At 48.8% G+C, this 14,991-nt stretch overlaps 1 protein-coding gene across 1 annotated transcript in view; it reads right to left on the bottom strand.

The window, feature by feature from the left end:
• Positions 1-10,313: 10,313 nt before the first annotated feature.
• The window catches only part of SMCHD1 (structural maintenance of chromosomes flexible hinge domain containing 1), a 1,955,900-nt gene continuing 1,951,222 nt past the window's right edge, over positions 10,314-14,991 (bottom strand). The window contains exon 48 of the mRNA XM_085605822.1: positions 10,314-10,670. Coding sequence (XP_085461948.1) covers positions 10,571-10,670 — 100 coding nt within the window. The 3' untranslated portion in view covers positions 10,314-10,570. The remainder of the gene's footprint in view (positions 10,671-14,991) is intronic.

Here is a 14,991-nt window from a genome sequence, read left to right as displayed (position 1 = left end):
TCTTCACTGCTGGTTTGGCTCCTCCAGACTGGCTCCGGCTTCTTTGCAAAAGAGAAGCACCCCAGACCTTCCTGGTCTGCACCAGAAGCAAGTCCTCCGTTCTTCGTGGGTTCCGCTTGCCAAGGCTTGGTGAGTCCTAGTTCGACTTCGACGCCGCCGACAGAAAGAGCCTTCGTGGGACAGCTCGCCTCCTGGTCCTGGTCGTCCTCAACGTCTCCTGGTACCCGTGGCTGCAGCGACAAGCTTCACCCTTCACCTGCAATCTTCACGACATCGCCTGGTTCCTTCCTGGTTCCACGTGGTCACTGGCTAGTGACCTTGACTCTGTCCCTTCTGCTTGCAGGTATCCTCTCTTCTTGATCCCAGCCTTGGGATCCACCGGACACTCTTCACTGACTGCCTGTCAGCAACTTTACTTCAGGCATCCATAGAAGTCCACGACGAAACCCGACGCAAGTTCACACCTATGCACCCGCAGCCCGTGGGCTAGGTAACTTGGGTACTTCGGTGCTCACAAGGGTAGTGACTATCCTAGGGTCTAGTTTCCGAGTCTCGACTCTCTAGCTGCTTCAGAAGTGTCCTTAAACTGCTTATTTCAAAACTGTACTATTTCTATCGACTATACGCATTACGCGTGAGTGTTTCCACTCTGCACCTGAATCCCGTGGGCCTCCCACTTCCTAACTGTTGCTAGTGTAGTGTAGCCCCAGCGATTCCCTAGGCCTAGGCCTACCCTATTTCCGTGACAGTGGTCCTTATACCACTTCTTTAGTATATGGTTTGCGTGGCCCCTAGGGCCTAACTGTATTACTTACCTGTGTGACTTAATGTATGCTTAAATAAGACTGTGTTGTACTTACTGTAGGAGAGTAGGGTCTGCAATCCTATGATCACCCAGATTTTTTGCTTTTGCTTCATTGGTTTACGACTTTCCCCGGCTGTGGGCCTGCCAATCAGACCCACAGCCTAGCTGTTCTCTCTCGAAATTAAACACATGTACATTAGGTGCATCCACCAATTGGAACTGGGCCGCCTTGTCAGTCCCTGTCTCAGCATACCACAGGTATCCAGGGCATCGGTGTACCCAGGGCCTACCAGGGGCTGCAGCATGTATTATGCCACCCCTGGAATGGCCGCCCCAAATCTGACACAACTGGCTGCCCGACAGCTGGGGCAACGTGGTGTAATCACCCGATTGCTGTAGGTGTAGTATTCCTACACCTAACCCTAAAATGGACACATGGATTCCTATCAGTCACTCCTATGGCAGGCCTTATCAATCCTGAAGGCAGAGTGCAGGGAACCATGTGGGACGGTGCTCTGGCGCGAGCTGGGCCCGTCGACGGCTTGCGGAACCAAGTCCTAATAGCCGTTCCATGGTGACGCGGGCCAACTACTTTTAAATGCATTATAATCCTCGCGGTTATTTGCTAACTTTGGCATCGCATCACCTACACAGGTCGAGTAAGGTGTCATACGAATTGGAATACGAACCCCTCGCCAGTTCTGGCGACGGGGTTAGCATTCCCCCCTTTTAGAGGGGCACGACATGGAAGTAACCTTGAACCCCGGTTAAAGTTGACTCAAGCCTCAGCATCACAAAATGGATGCTGCCACCAGACACAAGTCTGACCTCCTGCTGCTGGGAGACCTTCCAGCGAGGGGAGCTTGGACAAAGGGTTTCCTGTCGAGGGCGGTGTTAGCACCATCCCAGACAGGGGTTGTGTATCCCAGGTAGGCAGGGCTGAAAGGAAGGTGATTGCAAGTGGCACCCCGGTGCTCACTGTGCATAGCCCGGCTCAAACCAGTTTCGGGGGCACACCAGCCCCTGAGCTGGGGCGAAGCCGGACAAAGGATAGGGGTGTAACCACCCCCCTCCTGGCTCCACCCATAGGTAGAACCTAGTCACGGGCCAGCCCCTTTTCTTAGAATAAAGGTAGGAGCGAGTCCCCTTCCCAAATTGGATAATTCTGAATCTTGAACTACTTTCCACGAAAGGAACTCTTGACTATTTCTGAAGACTCTCCCTTGTGGCTAAGGAGTAGCCACCCTGCACCAGCAGGCACCACCTAAGCGCTTGCGGTTTGCTGTAAGTCTCTCCCACGGATCAAGACTGCCCAGCTCGACGAGACCCGAGTTCCCTGCCATCTCTGACCTTTTACCTACCTCATCAGCCCAGCTGGGAGCCGTAGGTGTGACGAGACTTGCGGGACCGGCCATCTTCAGAACCGGCACGACGCTTATCTAGCACGCCCACCGAGGGACCCTCGAGTGAGTGCACCTAGGGTTTGAGAAGCCCTAACCCTGAGCAGCTCCAGCACCGAAGTCTGCCTCCCCAGCATCCCCGAGATCTGCGTGGGGGCCCTTCCGCTCCTTGCTGTTCAACGCGTTGTTCGACCACTTGCCGACCGGCTTGTGGCCCTCTTCACGACGCACCACGTTTGTTTCATCACTAGTCTGGTTGCTCCAGACTGGCTCTTGCTCCCCTTCAACAGAGGAGTACCACGGACCCTCCTGGCCCACTCCAGACGCCATCTTGACTCCCCCGCGTGGGCTTGCCACTACCAAGATCCGCTGCCCCATTCCTGGGCCCAGCATCATCGACAGCAGACACCTGCGTGGGACAGCTCGCCCTCCATCCTGGTCGCCGCCGCGCCTCCTGGTCCGAGGAACAGCCGAGTCCGACGTCATCCACTCACCTGGTCGAGGTGACTTCAGCCGGTACCCTCCTGGTGCCCACACGATCGCTGGCTAGCGGTTGAGAACTGAGTCTCCTCTGCTTTCAGGTTTCCTTCAACACCGATCCAGGCTTGGATCTCGCTGAACATCGACACTGGTCGCCTGCCAGCAACTCTTCTTTCAGGCTCCTGAGACTACAACGAGGACTTCCGACATCTTGCCGAACCTTCCACCGCCGCAGCCTCTGGGCTAGGTAACTCGAGCATTTCGGTGCTCCATCGCAGGTTCGCTTTACAAGTGTCCCGTTCCTTTTTCGTTTAGTCCCACTGATCGGATCACTCCGGAATCAGTAACTTTAGACTTTCTAACTTCACCCCTTCCACTTGCAGTGTAATGGTTTCATGCCCTCGGGCATTTGTGTAAATTGTGCAACCAGAAGTATTTTCCTAAGAGTTTTGTATTGTGCTTAGCTCCCTGACTCATAAAGAGCCAGGGTAGTCTTGTTATAAATAAATATCCTTTATTTTCATAACAACTTGTGTGGTGTCCTTTCACTTGGTGTTCAAGGGGTATATGTGATGGTAAACAGCTGGCTTAACACGCCCTCTAGAGTTTAGCCTAAGACTGCTCGTATCCACGCTACTAGGATAGCTGTTCTATAAGGTTGACTTACAACCAATCATCAATAAGGGTCGTTTGGAATGATACACAGTGATCACTAGAATAGTGAGCACTACATATCAGGCCAACTTCTCACACTTACCTCGAATCTCATAAAGAGTGCTGAGGGTTTGACTAGAATAAATACACTTTATTTTATATATATATCTGTTGTGGTGTCCTTTCATTTGGTATTCAAGGGATTGTATATGGTATCACAGCTGGCTTCACATGCCATTCAGAGTTTAGCCTAAGACTGCTCTTGTCCATGCTACCACTAGGATAGCTGGTCTACAAGGTTGACTTTACAACCAATCACCATAAGGGTTGTTTGGACTGATATAAGGTGTACACTAGAACTAGTGACATCATACATCAGGCCAACTTCTCACATTGGTGAGCAGCGGTTGGGATCTGAGCTTGCTGTTGTAATACCATTGTAATCTTGAGATACTAAATTGAAAGATCACACAGATATTGTTTAGGTACATATAACATAGATTATAATACTTAAGTCCTACTGGACTTAGTTGTTGTAGGTTGAAGGGCCTAACACACCCTGACTAGAACTAGTAGAGAGGTTTAGTAGATACAACTAGTGTAGGTAGGTGCACACACCACACCCTCACTAGAATCATGTCCCTGAATGGAGATCACACTGATACTCCCTCAGGAGAGGAGAATCCTAGACAGATTTCCTCTAGATATGATGCATTCACTTTCCAGGAGATGAGACAACTGTGTACCTCCAGGAGATTATAACAGGGTTCCAACCCTACCCTTAGACAGCTAGTGGAGCTTCTGGAGGCCTATGATGCTGAAAGAGCTGCCAAGTATGGTGCCATAGCTGTAGATAAGGGCCTCCCCTCCACAGAAGAGACCCCTGACTTAACTGATACAGATGAGGCAGAAGAAACTTCAGAAGAAGAGGGAGGTAGCAAGACCCCAGTCAGAAGACTTAGTCAGGCTAACTTAAGCTTACATGGGAGCTTGCATGGGAGCTTCCCTTACAGGCCCCCAAGTAATCTTAAAAAGAGAGATAGAAGAGGTAGATCTCCCTCAGGGGACTCTCTCCACTCCTATCACTCAAGAAGCTCCAATGCTTCATCCCACAGGGGGATGACTTCCCCCCAGAGGAGAGAGCATGAGGCCAGAATGAGGGAAGCCAAACTGAGGATTGAAAGGGAAGAACTTGCCCTTGCCAAAGAGAAGCTTGCTCTGGCCAGAGAGCAAAAATTGTGTGGGTCAGAACCCACTGGTGGCAGCAACATTCCTGTATATGGTATCACAGCTGCCTTCACATGCCATTCAGAGTTTAGCCTAAGACTGCTCTTGTCCATGCTACCACTAGGATAGCTGGTCTATAAGGTTGACTTTACAACCAATCACCATAAGGGTTGTTTGGACTGATATAAGGTGTACACTAGAACTAGTGACATCATACATCAGGCCAACTTCTCACAGGGTCCCCTCGTAGGGGAAGGAGTAGCCCCTTCGGACGATTTGCAGCACCCACCTGTCCGACGTGATGGTACGCCAGTGGAGCAGGTGATGGCGAACTCTGCCTCCCACTGGCGTGTAATGGGCCTCAAAGGTCGGACTAGGAAGGCTTTGAGGCAGATGTGGGCTGACCGTCTCTCTGTCCCCCTGCTCCGCCTCGGCAGAATCCATGTCCGCGACCGCGTTAAGGCTGGTTCTGCGGCCTGTGGCTAGACGGACGTGCGGGGGCACCCCTTCCTTGGCCACGAAAGGGGCGAAAAGCGGAAGTTTGCGGGCGCGGGACGAGAGGCCCAAGCCCTGGAGTCCTTAAAGCGCTCCAGCGCACTATCCGCTTTGTCACCAAAAAGGCGACGCCCATCGAAGGACATGTCCATGAGGGTGCTCTGGACATCCCCGGAGAAATTTGTGGATCTCAGCCAGGCGTGGCGACGAATCGCCACCATTGTCGCAATGGCCCTACCTAGCGAGTCAGTGGTGTCAAGCCCACATCGAATTGAGTACCGTGCTGTATCCCGCCCCTCAGCAAGAGCCTGGGCGAGCCGTGTCCGGGCCTCCTCCAGACACAGGGGCAGCACATCCGCCACCGTATCCCACAGGGAATGGGTGTAGCGGTCCAAAAGGCACGCTGTATTAATGGACCGCAACCCCAAACTGAGGGAGCTTCTTCCCAAACTGTTCCAACCTTTTGGATTCCCGATCCGGAGGAGCGGACAGGAAGGCGGTCTGGGACGTAGAGGCCTGGATAACCAGGCTCTCAGGGGTGGGGTGCACTGACAGAAAGCTGGGGTAGCCCGGTGCAGGGCGGTGGCGCGGGCCACGTTCCGGTCCACAGGAGTAACTGTGGAGGGGGCCTGGACCAGGTGCCCATCAGAACATCAGTGAGTGCTTCATTGAACTGCAGTAGAGGCTCCGAAGAGCTTACTGGCGGTTGAAGCACCTCAGTGAGGAGGTTAGTCCTCACGGCCGCTGCAGGGAGCTCCAGGTGAAGGGCTTCGGCAGCCCTGCGCAGCACCACAGAATAGGTTGCACCCTCCTCCATAGCCACGGAGGGAGGAGAGATGAAGCCAGTGTCAGGTGAGGTATCGAGACCACTGGCATCCCCCAGCTCTTCTGCCCAGTCCTGATTAAACTGGCACTGCTGTGCCAAAGGGTCCTCAGACCCGTCCCAGTCATCCGACTCCTGGCAGACAGGTTGAAAGGACGGAGCCGGGCGGTAGATGAATTGCTCATCCATTGGTGCTGGAGACAGTGCCGGGCGGCGCTGCTCCGACATCGGACCCGGACTAAAACAGGGGACGACGTCGTCCAAAGACGGTGCCGGGGGAGGCACAATAGGTGTCGGCGCCGCAGAGGGGTCGTAAGGTCAACTGGATCCCACGGGGGCCTGCGGCGTCAGGACCGAAGTCGACGACGGCGCCGAAGCCGCCGGCTCGCTAGGCCTCCCACGCGGACCCGGGGGCCCGAAGGCGCGCCAATAGGCCGCAACGGCAGAGGGAGACTCCTCATGGCCACGAGGAAGTCTCGAACCTCGTCTGGAGTCGCGTTAGACCCAGGGACTGGAGGGTATGGGGCCGGATGCGACTCCGGCGCCTGCGATGGAGCCACGCGGGTGGTTCCACCCGAACCCTGAGCAGAGTCGCGCGACCGGCGAGGGGAATCAGAAGAGCGATGTCGCCTCTTCGACGACTTCTTACTGTGCCTTGACTTACCTGAATGCGAGGACTTCGAACCCGACGAGCGGTGATGACTTTGGCTCCGCGACCTCCTCCTCGACCGGGATCTCGAGCGGCGCGGAGCCTACTGCCGGAGCTCGAGGAGCTTGCGGGACCGCTCCCGCCTAGCCTTCGAGGTCAAGGCCCGGCAGTCAGGGCACAACTGGGCATCATGGTCAGCCCCAAGGCAGTAGAGACACTGACTGTGGTGATCCGTAACAGACATCAGTCGGTTACAGGCGTCGTACGGCTTGAAACCGGGCATCCCTACCGGCACCAGGAGTCGAGGTCGACTTGAAAGATGAACCAAAAAAGTCCAAAAAGTTTTGTCAAAAAGTGACTAAAGGGTATGCTCTTCCCGGATCTGTGCTTACTGGCGCGGAAAAAAGAAGAACTGACGTCAGCGCGCGAGGGCGGCGTCTAAGTACTCCGACGACGTCATCCCGGCGATCACGACGCCGACGACGGACGTGAAGCCGCAGACGATGCCTAGCGACGCGCAAGGGTATTGCTGACGAAAAATCTTTCCGGATACAACCTGACGCCTGGGGATATTCTAAGGTAAGGAATCTAACTAACGTGTTTCTTTCAGATTTCCTGTATCAATGTGCATATTACTTAGCTGGCTATAATTGTTCCAAGGATCCAGCTGTGGTGCAACTATGGATAAAGAATTTCAGTGTAGAATCAGTAATTCCACAGAATAACCTGGAGTCATCAAAGAGGATGTCCATTAGGCACAACTGAATGTCCCAAGAAAACCTGGTAAATATAATCCCGGTGTGCTGCATGAGCACGAAACCTGAGCCAATAGGTCTATCTATACAATCAGTAGTGTGCAGGCCAGCTCACAGCATATACATCGCAGCAGGTTGACCTTCATGTATTCTGTGGGCCAACAAGGCCATGCGGTCCCCCAGGGATGGTTGTCAGGATCTCGCTGGCTATATCCCACAATGAATGGATGTACCTTCCTGCGTTAAAGGAACTGAGGACTAAGCTAGTTGAAGAGAACATTTACTTTCTGAAAGCACAAATTCTTTTTGATCTCTGTCTGGAGGACTGGCTGGAACGAAGTTTGGATTGACTATACGTGTCGCTGCCTGAACAATCAAGCTTTCCTATGGAAGATTTTTGATTAGGATCTGTTTTTAAAAAATAACAACTTTATTGAATTTTACACGTAATACAAAACAAGAAACTGTATCTTGTAGTAGAGCAGTGACAATTGTACGTATGATTAGGATCTGGTTGGTGTCCCCCAGACACAGGCTGAGTAAGAGCTTCAATGAAAGGTAGCAACGCCTAAGATAAAGCTGGCTTTGGTTGAAAGGGCGACATATTTCTCCTTGTTTCAAAAGTGCCAACTGAAAGTCTAAAGCTTCATTACCCTCTGAACAATCATGGCAAACTATTCACTTTCTTCTACTGGTAGCCCAGATGGTGAGTCTAGCTATGTATAAGGCGATGTGTCTAGCCCACTGGCATTTTGAAGGTTTAACTAAGAGGCATCACAGTATAATGGAGTGGAAGTAAGTTGTCCACGTCATCATCAGTGTCCTTAAGTGTGTTTGGCGCTAGATCAAAATCGGATCAAAAGAGAGCCTCAAATTTCTAATAGTTCTGGTGTTATAGCAAAGCTCTTGGATAGAGCCAGATAACAACTGGTAGCCTCTTTGTGATCTGGGAGAAGGTTGACACTGGTTTGGGGTCAGAGATTGGCACTAGTCCTGGATCTTAAGCCAGTAGAGTTGGTATGGAAGGAACAGGCATGGTCCCCCGTGTCAGTGTGGAGGTGGTGTTGGCCTGGTTGCAGGTTCTTAGGTCACATACGTTCTCAAGGGCAGACCAGCTGGTGGATGTCTGACTGAAGATCCCTGCAGCTCAGTGAGGCCTGAAGGCACAGCAAAGGAGCCAGAGTGCACTGAATAGCTGCAGCATGGTCTCTTTGAAGGCCTCTATGTGCTGCAGAATGGAAAACAGTCCGGGTAATTTGGGGCATGGTGGGACCAGTTGGAGTCGTATGACGCTGGAGTTGTGTGATCTCTATCTTGACACCCTCATGCCTTCTTGCTGGACTTTGAGTGGTGGGATGCGATCAAGCCCTGCTTGGCTTGGAGCAGTCTCTGAACCCGGACAGGGCCCTCGAGGTGGAGTGGGAACTGTGCTTTGACCAAAACCTCTTCTTAAGTTAGGTACCGTAAAGCTTCACCTCTTGCTCCAAAATTTCCTTTGGGTGCATTACGGCACACTTGTTGCACAACTTAAAGAGTTGTGGCCGAAGTCCAACACCACAAACACACTATGTGCTGATTTGTGACCGGCATTTGCCTACTGCAAACTCACCACAGCTTGTATTCTATCACTTTTGTTCCTTAGCACAATATTGTGTATATGTAATTGGAAAACCGACAAGGTTGGGAACTGAGCTCCAGATCCTTGTCATAGCACGCAGATCAACAGGAAATGACAGAAGCAAACAGCAGCTCTACTCTTTCTCATGTGGGGTGGTACGGAACTAACATGAAGCTGCACTATACCACCTACTGATGTGTGGGAGCACTGCTACAACAATCTCAAGATCCCCTCAGGTGCCTGGGGATATTCTAAAGGTGAAGAATCTGCAATTAGTAGTATCCATCAGAAATCCTGCATTTCTGCTTTGAATGGAAGTGAACCTAGACATAGGGACGTGGATTATTGGAGTAGAGTTGAGGAGATGCGGCTTTGTGGGAAGGACATCTGATTTCCTGCCTTTTTGCTTCAAAGGCCCCTTCAGCCTGTAAATATTTGGTAGGAAAAGAGAGCTACTGAACCCCACTTATTGGAGGGAATACATACAGGCAAAGACTACATTGCCAGCTTTGAGAGGAATGATCAGGAACGGACAGCAGCCCCTTGGGAAGACACTTAAATATATGAAGTAATATTCCCTCAAAAAACATGGTATGTATCACAAGTCAAGAGAAAACGTTCTATGAACATCTGCAGTAACACCAGTCTTTTATTGATCGAAGGAAAGCCTTTGAAGAGGTACTAGAAGTAAAAATAATGTTGCAATATAAGTCTACAGGAAGACATCTTCAATCAAAAGATACTGGTTAACCTGTGTATAAGAGTGCTAGCAACATCCTTTTGACCAACTTACTAGAAGACAAAGGCCACAGACGACAAGAGTGAATGAGACAGAAAGAGGGAGATGTTCACTAGAACGAATGACATAGGAGAAAAGGGACCTTGGCTTGAAAAGGATTTCTCTTTTTCTGCTCTTTGGTATTTTGAATAGGAATAGTTGCAGAAATGTTTATAAGTTGTTTACGCTGGAATCTGAGGGTATCTTGCATTAGATGAATTATCTCCAAAGGAAAGCTGTAGTATGGGAGCTTAGTTACACCTATTGTTGCTTTTTAAGAGGTTTACGTGAAGGCAGTTTTTCTTTAAATTACATTAAGTGATTCACAGGATCTAAAGTTTTAACAATCTAAAATACTGACTGTTGGAAAATGAAAATATAAAGTAATATGACCCTATAATACTGTAAATGCAAAGATGAATACAGGCTGTACCAATCATAGTCAGTGATATATAGATGTTCTTAACATATACATGCTTTCTATATTATCTCAATATTCTTTAAAGAGGCAGAAACATATTCCAACAAGAAACCCCCCCAAAAAATATAGCACTTTTTTGGGTCAACGTTGGTGGCATGGCTGGCGGTACAGTTTATCACAACTGACAGAAAAAGCGTTTCAAATTAAGTCAGACAAATGTAGAGATTTATTCCACATTTAGAAACCAGAAAATTCTCCAAAGCTTGTACAAATAAAATACAAAAAATAAATGTACAATAACAAAGCTACTGCATTTAAATACAAGAGTAAGAAACGCAGTTGCTACCATGGAAATACATCAAGTTCAAAAAGTATAAAAGTATTTACAGCATGAAATAATACAACATGAACATTTTTTTAACACCGGTTATTCACATTTTCTACTATATTTCCAGGTAGAAGAGTTTACAATTTTCTCTTTCTGTGGTTTCCATTTCTTTCAGGCGTGGAAATTGAAGTTTGCAGAAGTTGTTTCTTTACTGGGGGTGATACCCATTCTTCTGAACTAGTTGATTAAATATAAAGATGGAATTATGATTCTTAATAACGTAAAACAGGATTACAATTTTTTCGCAGTCTGCCTTCAATTAATTCCACAAAATAAATGTTAGGACACTTTCTCTTAAAATACTTTGTAACAGAGTGATAGCAGAGCAGATAGACAATGACAAATGATGAGATAGCGAGCCATAGAAAATGTGATTGAAATTCAAGTAAACAGAACAAGTGTTGAAAAGTCAGTAGTTTTAGCGTTTATGTAACTGAAAGCTGTTCTCTAGCTTCATAAATGCATAGAACATGTACAGCTTGTCAGTAAGTTATACCTACTGCACATACCTACTACACAAACAAAATAGCTGCAGCAGTATGCCCTTAGAGAGAGACACACACGCACCCGTACATATCACAGTGCAGCACTGCAGTGACTTCCATTAGGATTAATTCATTAATCAAACTCTAGGTCTGCAAGGATCACAAAGAAAGTTATACATTTAGATCAAAGTAAATATCTTTTGAGAGGAAACATTTTTAAGCCGGAAAAACTTGTTGCTTACGTTTGGGGACAATATTTCTGGGGGATGCTCAATCTATTCTTTACTTTCTGAATCTCTTTCTACTACCAGACAGGATCCAGACAGTTGAAATAGCTTTCTTGTGCGCAAGGGGCCACCTGACTTGGCATCCTGGAAATAAAATTTGGAGCTACAAGGCACCACCCCTGCATACTTATATGCCAATTACCCATCATTTTATCTACACCCTCAGAGGCAGAAATAAGGCTGGCAAGGTTGACTGAAATTGCAGTGTACCACACTTATTTTGGAAAGGTATTTAATGTAGCAGGAACACTCCTTAGAATGGGGAGGAGGGTAAGACTGACAGGTAGAGTACCCACCAGAAAGATCATTACAGGAGGTAATTAACTTGTTCTTTTGATGGATACTTCTAACTTTATATCCCCTACCTCTTGAATCAATACCCAATCAGTACCTCCAATGTTGTGGGTCTGAGGAGATGGACAAACCAAGAAATCCTGCAAAACAAATCTGGAATAATGGCCGTCAACGTGGACTTCAGTGTTGAGGCAATAATGTCTGGTCAAGTCATGGACTGAACTCCACTCTGCAGTCCAGCAGATAGCCAGGGCAGGACGAAACAAGGACAATGACAAAGAAGCGGGTTTTGCTCTGATAAAATAGGTCCTTCTTCACAGCAACCGTGTAGCAGATTTTGCTGCAGAGCACAATCCAGTGGGAAATTGTTCACTTACGAATCACCTTGCCTTTCTTGGAGGGAGCATGAACAAGGAAAATCTTATTGTCAATCTGGTAATCAAAGCTTCTGTCAAAGTAGAAACTGAGGGCCCTGCAATGATCCAGATGGTACAGTCTTTCCTCCTCTTTGGTGAGATGAAAAAACAGGTCAAATATTGGTAGAGTGGTGCACTAGTCCAGGTGAAATGGGCTAACCACCTTTGGCAAGAAAGAAGCTTTCGTTTGACGAACAAGTCTGTCTGGGAACAGTGAGGTAAAAGGAGGACGAAGAGGCAAATACTATAGCTCACTAAAGTGAAAGCCAAGGAAATGGCAATGAAGAACACAGTCTTCATTGTAAGTAGCTGCAAAGGGCAACTAACAACTGAAGGAGAAATGAGTTGCCATCCTTTCATTCTTTTAACGCATTCTAATAACTCTCATTCACTCAGAACCTATTGCCCTTATCAAACTGTTGTCTGTTATTATGTCACTAACGTGTGTCTTTCAGATACAAGTCTTACTGGAAAAGGACGTCAATACGTAGGGGTATTTTTCCAGTTCACCCAATACTCTTCTCAACTTCCGCAAGTCACTTGGTCTCCAACAGCTTGCCATACCACCGATCTAAATTTTTCCAATAACCCAAATGTATCTATCCTGCGTCTTCTTCCAGTTTCATCTCTCTAATTTGATTCCCCACTATGTTGCCCTCTATGCTCTTGCTTACCTCCTGTAAGACTCTTTCTGGTACTGACTCTATCTAGCTTCTGGTCAACACTATCTAGTTGCAGATTCCTGACCTTTGGAAATTTCCCAAGGGTCAGACAGGATCTGGCAAAGTTTTTGTTATACCTCTGTGCACCGGAAGGTGTTGCTGTGCGTCTCTGGACTGATGCCGTTCCAGAAATGACATGTGGTGCCTATAATGGAGTCACTCCAGCATGCCAGCGTCAGTTGCTTTCGAGACTGTCTGTGCCTCCAGATGTGGAGCCCCAAAAGCAAATCAGAATATCAGTGTGCAGATTCCTAGATGTAGTTTCGTATTAAAGCATAGAGTCCAACAACAAAACGGGGAGGACAGGACGGTCAGTGAGTGTCGCGGAGCTGAGGATGGATTGGGGGGGACAATACCTTACTCCCCGATATCGCAGGAGACTGAAGTGCTATTCCTCCGTGTACAGGATTCGTCTTCAGGATGTCCCTTTAACTCGCCAGTGTTTCCCATCAAGTTGGAGCACTGTAAGGAGAGCTGGATGACGTCTTCCACCCTGGACCAATCAAAAGAGGGCATCATGAGGAATGAGATGGAGGAAGCCATCGGAAATCAGGAAGAGAACGCGAACGTCGGAGGACGCGAGAGACGCAAGCGGGACCAGTCCGTGCAGACGAACACCAGGACCCCCTCAGAGACCGATTCCGTTCAGGAGGACGAGGAGACGCCAGGAGGCCAACAACCCCACGCTTCGAACCACCACTCGCCATGGATGAACGTAGCTGGACAAGGTACGGTTCCGCCTGCGGGGCTTTACGGGGCACTGGGCGGTGAAGGGAACCAAACAGAGGGAGGACACACTTTTCTATCTGGGTTTCCTAAACCAGATGGCACTTGGTGACTGTCTTTAGTAGAGTGTGGTGTTACCTCCAGCACGGACCCCTACCCTCTGTCCTCATATCCCTTTCCAGATTAGTGACCAGAGTTTTTTTCTTTTATGTATGTTTAAACCGAGGGACAACTACCGTCCAGGACCAACGAGCTAGCAGTCCCAGGTGAAGACAGGAAGAGACACTTCCTAAACCACGACATGCCAGCCCCTGAAAGGATATCAAGAAGGACTGGTATTCAAGTCTATGCAACAATAAAACTAAGGAAAAGAGTACAGAAACCACAGCTTCTTTTTGACTCATTCCGGGGGTTGTCCCTTCAATAAAATCCTGTGACAGTGAGGTATCTGTGGCTAGAGAGAGAGTCTACCGGAAACAGCGTTACAGAGTGTGAGAAGTTGGCCTGATGTATGATGTCACTAGTTCTAGTGTACACCTTATATCAGTCCAAACAACCCTTATGGTGATTGGTTGTAAAGTCAACCTTATAGACCAGCTATCCTAGTGGTAGCATGGACAAGAGCAGTCTTAGGCTAAACTCTGAATGGCATGTGAAGCCAGCTGTGATACCATATATAATCCCTTGAATACCAAATGAAAGGACACCACAACAGATATATATATAAAATAAAGTGTATTTATTCTAGTCAAACCCTCAGCACTCTTTATGAGATTAGAGGTAAGTACAACACAGTCTTATTTAAGCATACATTAAGTCACACAGGTAAGTAATACAGTTAAGCCCTAGGGGCCACGCAAACCATATACTAAAGAAGTGGTATAAGGACCACTGTCACGGAAATAGGATAGGCCTAGGCCTAGGGAATCGCTGGGGCTACACTACACTAGCAACAGTTAGGAAGTGGGAGGCCCACGGGATTCAGGTGCAGAGTGGAAACACTCACGTGTAATGCGTAAAAGTCGATAGAATTACTAGCAGTTAGAAATTAACAGTTTAAGGACACTTCTGAAGCAGCTAGAGAGTCGAGACTCGGAAACTAGACCCTAGGATAGTCACTACCCTTGTGAGCACCGAAGTACCCAAGTTACCTAGCCCACGGGCTGCGGGTGCATAGGTGTGAACTTGCGTCGGGTTTCGTCGTGGACTTCTATGGATGCCTGAAGGAAAGTTGCTGACAGGCAGTCAGTGAAGAGTGTCCGGTGGATCCCAAGGCTGGGATCAAGAAGAGAGGATACTGCTCGGAGGAGGACTCCCATGCCCTGCTGCGGGACATCGCGCTGCCCTCGCTTTCAGTGGAGGACAGGGATTCGTTGGATGCCGCTCCCACCTCGGATGAAATCGCCCTCGCCATACGCTCGGTCGCCTCGGGCAAGGCCATGGGCCCGAATGGCCTTCCTATCGAATTGTATAAGCTGCGACCGGATGTACTGGCACCTCACCTCCGTGCGATGTTCCTTGCGGCCCACTCGCGGGGCTCCCTCCCGCCGGACCAGCGTCTAGCTACC

This window comes from Triturus cristatus, chromosome 5_1 (assembly GCF_964204655.1).
Source record: "Triturus cristatus chromosome 5_1, aTriCri1.1, whole genome shotgun sequence".
Lineage (NCBI taxonomy): Eukaryota > Metazoa > Chordata > Amphibia > Caudata > Salamandridae > Triturus > Triturus cristatus.
The sequence above is the reverse complement of the archived record's forward strand: the minus strand, read 5'-3'. Positions and strand labels throughout refer to the sequence as shown.